The following is a 5441-nucleotide window of genomic DNA, read 5'->3' on the forward strand; positions in this document are numbered from 1 at the left end:
ATATGTGTGTGTATAAATATATACTAGTTCTGAAACCGCCCTTTGGGCAGTGTTCCAACTAGCTCCTGTGGAGGGTACCTTTAAGGACTTTGGCCCCCACTATTGGGCAGCTTCACAGTCCTCTACCCTTGCGTAATGAAATATATTTCTGCAAATGTGCTTAGCACGGTTTCATAAATAAGTGTAGGTGTGACGTAAATGGATCAGTGGGTCCCCATTTAAGCAGCCCTTCAGGAATTGAACCTCCTTAAGACACTCCCTGAGAGTTCATGGTATATCTCCTGTGAGATAATATAGGGTCCCTTGATTACAATGCAAACTTCATTTGATTAAGGCATATTTGGGCAATTACATGAGATTCTGCTAGTTATGAAGTATATCTCGCCTGGATTTTATCCACTTCATTCTCTAAATTTGCATTTTTATTCACATATACAGCAACCCCAGCTGCTAACCGTGAACTATGAAATAACTTTTATTCAGCTTATTGAACTTTGATATGGGAAAAATTTACAACTTTCTACGTCAATGAAGCACTATTGTTTCTGAAAGTTGTCTTTTATATCTTCTACAGACTGCTTGAAGCTTACTAACTTCCTACACCTTGATCCTTTAGATACATATACACACACATAGACATCTATCTTTCATTATAAATATTTATACTTTGGATAAGTTGAGTCATTCATGTAAAAAGTTACGTTTACATTTTATGAAGATAACATTGTAAAATTTCTACTGTTGAATCCCAACTTTTTAAGTGTCCCCTATATCTTATTCTGTTTATCATTTCAGAATATCAGAGGCCATTGACAGAACAGAATTGTTAACTGCAGTCACATCATCGTTATTATCTTCTAAAGACAAAGAGAAAAGATGTACAGAACAGATATAACTTTTAACCTTGTTTTTATAAATCCATGGTGAATTTTGTTTAATCTTGTGGAAAAAGAAAATCACTTGGAAATTTATGTGAGAAATTTCACGGAGTTTCCTTGAGACATGCCAAAAGTAATACGAAAATTATACAACTGTGACGTGTGTAAAAGGTCATTTTGTAAGGCCATTACACTCACTACTCACAAATGTATTAATTCCCATCACTGTGATGTCTGTAGTAAATCATTTTCTCGTGCAGATAGTTTGGCTTCACACAAATATATTCATACTGGAGAAAAGCCACATAGCTGTGGAATCTGTGGTAAATCATTTTCTCATAAACATCATTTAGTTAGACACAACTATATTCATACAGGAGAGAAACCACATCATTGTGACATCTGTGGTAACTCATTCTCCGATGGAAGTACCTTAACTAAACACAAACGTATTCATACAGGGGAGAAACCATATCGTTGTGATATCTGTGGTATATCATTCTCTCAGATTATTCACTTAACTAGACACATAACGAGTCACACAGGAGAAAAACCATACAAATGTGATTTCTGTGATAAATCGTTCTCTCAAACATATATTTTAGATAAACATATACGGACCCATACTGGAGAAAAGCCGTTTCACTGTAACTTCTGTGGTGAATCATTTTCTCAAAACAGTCACTTAACTACGCATAAATATATTCATACAGGAGAGAAACCATATCACTGTAGTATCTGTGGTGAGGGATTTTCTCAAAAATGTTACTTAACTGGACATGAGTATGCTCACGCAGGAGAGAAACCTTATCACTGTGATCTGTGTGATGAATCATTTTCTTTAAAGGGAGATTTAACTCAGCACAGACTGACTCATGTTGGAGAAAAACCTTGTTACTGTAACATCTGTGGTAAATTGTTCTTTGATAAAAGTGTCCTCCGTAGTCACAAAGAGAATCATGAAGAGGCAAAGCGCTATCGCTGTGATATCTGTGGCAAATCATTCTTCGCAAACAGCAGCTTAACTAACCACATTCGCAGTCACACAGGAGAGAAACCGTATCAGTGTGATGTCTGTGGTAAATCATTTTCTGTCAGAAGTAATTTAAGAAAACACAAATATATTCATACTGGAGAGAAACCATATCCCTGTGATATCTGTGGTAAATCATTCTCTTTAAAGAGTAACTTAACTAGGCATAGGTATATTCATACAGGAGAGACACCATATCACTGTGATGTCTGTGGTAAGTCATTTTCTGGCGGAAGTAACTTAACTAATCATAAACGCATTCATACAGGGGAGAAACCATTTCACTGTGATATCTGTGGTAAATCATTTACCGTAGCAAGTAACTTAACTAATCACAAACGTACTCATACAGGAGACAAACCATATCACTGTGATATCTGTGGAAAATCATATTGTCAAATGAGAAACTTAACTAGACACAAATCCATTCATACAGAAGAGATGTGATATCATTGACAGGTGTAGCAAATCCTCTCACTTAACTATACAAAAGCTAGACACATGGTAAGACGGATAAATTTCCATTTACATGAAGCTTCAACAGCCCAACAACAAGTTGCATCAACATTTAGTGTTGAAATATCAGTTTCAAATTTTGGCTCAAGGCCAGCAATTTTGTGGGAGTGGTTTAAGTTGATTACTTTGGGCCCAGTGATCAACTGGTACTCTTTTTTTTTTTTTATTGACCTCAAAAGGATGAAAGTCAAAGTTGATACCAACAGCATTTGAACTCAAAGCATAAAGCCAAAATAAATTCCACCAAGCATTTTGTCTGCCATGGTAATTCTACCAGGTCACTGCTTTGAATTGCATTAATATCAAATCTCATTCTATGAAATTAATATATAACCATCAACATTCAGACTCATCATCATTAGTATCTTACGAACACGAAATATTTCCCTGTACATTCCTTTTGTGTGTATAATTTCTGAATATATAAGATATACAATATACATAGATGTAGGAGTGGTTGTGTGGTAACAAGCTTGCTTCCCAACTACAAGGTTCTGGTTCAGTTCCATTGCATAGCACCTTGGGCAGGTCTTCTACTATAGCTTCAGGCTGACCAAAGCCTTGAGTGGATTTGATAGATGGAAACTGAAAAAAACCCATTGCATATATATATATATATATATATATATATGTGTGTGTGTGTATATTATATATATATGTGTGTATACTTTTATTAAAAATCAAAAAAAATATTCACAAACTGTTACTCAGAGTTTCATATTAATGCTTGTCAAACAGTTCTAATCACAGTTGTCCAATGAAAGTGTAATAAATGCATATTACTCTATCTTTCGTATTCGAGTACTAGTTTTTCCCCCACATTGTTTTGCATTACTCACGTATACATATACATATATATATATATATATGTGTGTGTGTGTGTGTTTGTGTCTCCTTGTCTCAATATCACATGATAGTAGTAAATAATTGTCGCTGACGTACAAGCATTGAGAACACAACTGGCCTTGGGGATACAATACTTTGCTGGGCAGCAGGAAGAACATCTGGCTGTGCAAAATCAGCCATAATAAGCTTTGTCTGACCCATGCAAGCTTGAAAATGGTGATGATGATTTTCAGGGATGCTAGGAGGTATATATTTTACTATAAGAAACTTTGCAGCATTTCATTTTAACTGCTATTTTGAATTATGGATTTTTAAGACAATAAAAAATTGTATTTAACAATGTGTTTTTTTTTTTTTAATTTTTAAAGAATTGCTCTGTACCTTGACATTTTGTGATGATTGACAGATAGGTAAGTGGAGTGACCCCGGCTATGACACTCAGACTGCCAAAGCTGCACACACCTTCGTATTTCAATTCCTTCCCTTTGTTGATTGAAACATTCAGGAATGTACCCCTCTTGGCAACTCATTAGACACTGTCTTGCTTTGTGTAGAATTATGATAATTGGCTGTGTTTGCTTCTGTCCTGACATACTTATATGCAGATGAGACTATGTGAGTTGTATACATGTGTTTGTGTGTATTTATATATGGAGGATGAACGGCAAAATCGACTTAATTGAATTTTGAACTCAGAACATAAAGATAGACAAAATATTGCTCAGCATTTTGCTCAGCCTGCTAACAATTGTTAACTCACTGCTTTCATGGCTGGTGAAATATTGCCAAAATGTAGATAATTTTTTTTTTCCATTGGATTTCTTCTATACAGATCCAGTAAGTAAAAACAAACGATAAATTGAAATTTTGGTAATGCGAGTGGAGAGAAATCATCGCAAAGCAAGACTACATACAAAAGCTAGAGACATGGGTAAGAATGATAAATTTCCATTTACATGAAGCTTCAACAGCCCAACAAGTTGCATCAAATAAGCTGTTGTCATAAGAGCATCCAATCATTCCATCACAGGCAAAGAATACAGGTGTAGATTCTTCAGGTAAGTAACTATGCCAGTTTAAGTGGAGTAGGCATATCAATAGCCGAGAAATGGTGGGGTAACATGAAGTATCCAGAATATGTGACAGAGTTAAGCTTAGATTAGTTGTAGGTTAATCCTTTTACTACAAAAATCAGATCTACCATTTTCAAAATTTATTACCCTTAACTGTAGAAAGGGGTTTTATATAAATCTAGAAAATACCAATTCTATGTTTGATATTTAACATTTACTGGAACGATGCAGGCATGGCTGAGCAGTAAGAAGTTTGCTTCCCAGCCACATGGTTTCAGGTTCAGTCCCACTGTGTGGCACTTGGACAGGTGTCTTCTATTATAGCCTTCGGGTTGACCAAAGGTTCGTGTGTGGGTTTGGTAGATGGAACCTGAAGACGGACAGGAAATACTACGAGAGGCCAGGATGCACAAGGTGAACGGACTGTGGTGGAGCTAGCAGAAAGTGAAATGGAGGGGGATCTTTGCATCATGATCGACAAAGGGCTGACCTTCAGGAACCACATCAACGACTTCCAAGGCAGAAATACGAGAGGACACAGCCTGAAATTGGAAAGATCACACTACAGGCTCAACATTAGAAGCTGCTTTTTCAAACAGTGTGGTCGCAGCTCCATGAGTCAATGCCTTCAAGAACAGGCTTGACACACTGGAGGGAGCTTATACAAATACGTCCAAAGCTCATTAGTTAAGAGACTTCCACAGGTGAAATTCACATACATCTTGAAAAAAGTCTTTTACTCCTTCCACACAAGTAATCCAAAAGTTCATAATTAGCAGACTTCACAGGTCAAATTCGACATTCATCATCATCATCATCATCATCGTTTAACGTCCGCTTTCCATGCTAGCATGGGTTGGACGATTTGACTGAGGACTGGTGAAACCGGATGGCAACACCAGGCTCCAGTCTGATTTGGCAGAGTTTCTACAGCTGGATGCCCTTCCTAACGCCAACCACTCAGAGAGTGTAGTGGGTGCTTTTACGTGTCACCCGCACGAAAACGGCCACGCTCGAAATGGTGTCTTTTATGTGCCACCCGCACAAGCTAGTCCAGGGGCACTGGCAACGATCTCGCTCGAAAATCCTACAGGA

General features: G+C 37.1%; 1 protein-coding gene across 1 annotated transcript; it reads left to right on the plus strand.

Annotated features, from left to right (window-relative positions):
• Positions 1–91: 91 nt before the first annotated feature.
• On the plus strand, positions 92–3613 carry LOC106875583 (zinc finger protein 665). The gene has a single exon (XM_052978221.1). The coding sequence runs from the start codon at positions 1003–1005 to the stop codon at positions 2356–2358; it is 1356 nt and encodes a 451-aa protein (XP_052834181.1). The 5' UTR covers positions 92–1002; the 3' UTR covers positions 2359–3613.
• The last annotated feature ends 1828 nt before the right edge of the window (positions 3614–5441 follow it).

The sequence above is a fragment of the Octopus bimaculoides genome, unplaced genomic scaffold (assembly GCF_001194135.2).
Source record: "Octopus bimaculoides isolate UCB-OBI-ISO-001 unplaced genomic scaffold, ASM119413v2 Scaffold_50603, whole genome shotgun sequence".
NCBI lineage: Eukaryota > Metazoa > Mollusca > Cephalopoda > Octopoda > Octopodidae > Octopus > Octopus bimaculoides.

Coding starts and splice junctions, on each gene's coding strand:
- LOC106875583 (XM_052978221.1), top strand. CDS start 1,003: ATGCCAAAAGTAATACGAAAATTATACAACTGTGACGTGTGTAAAAGG.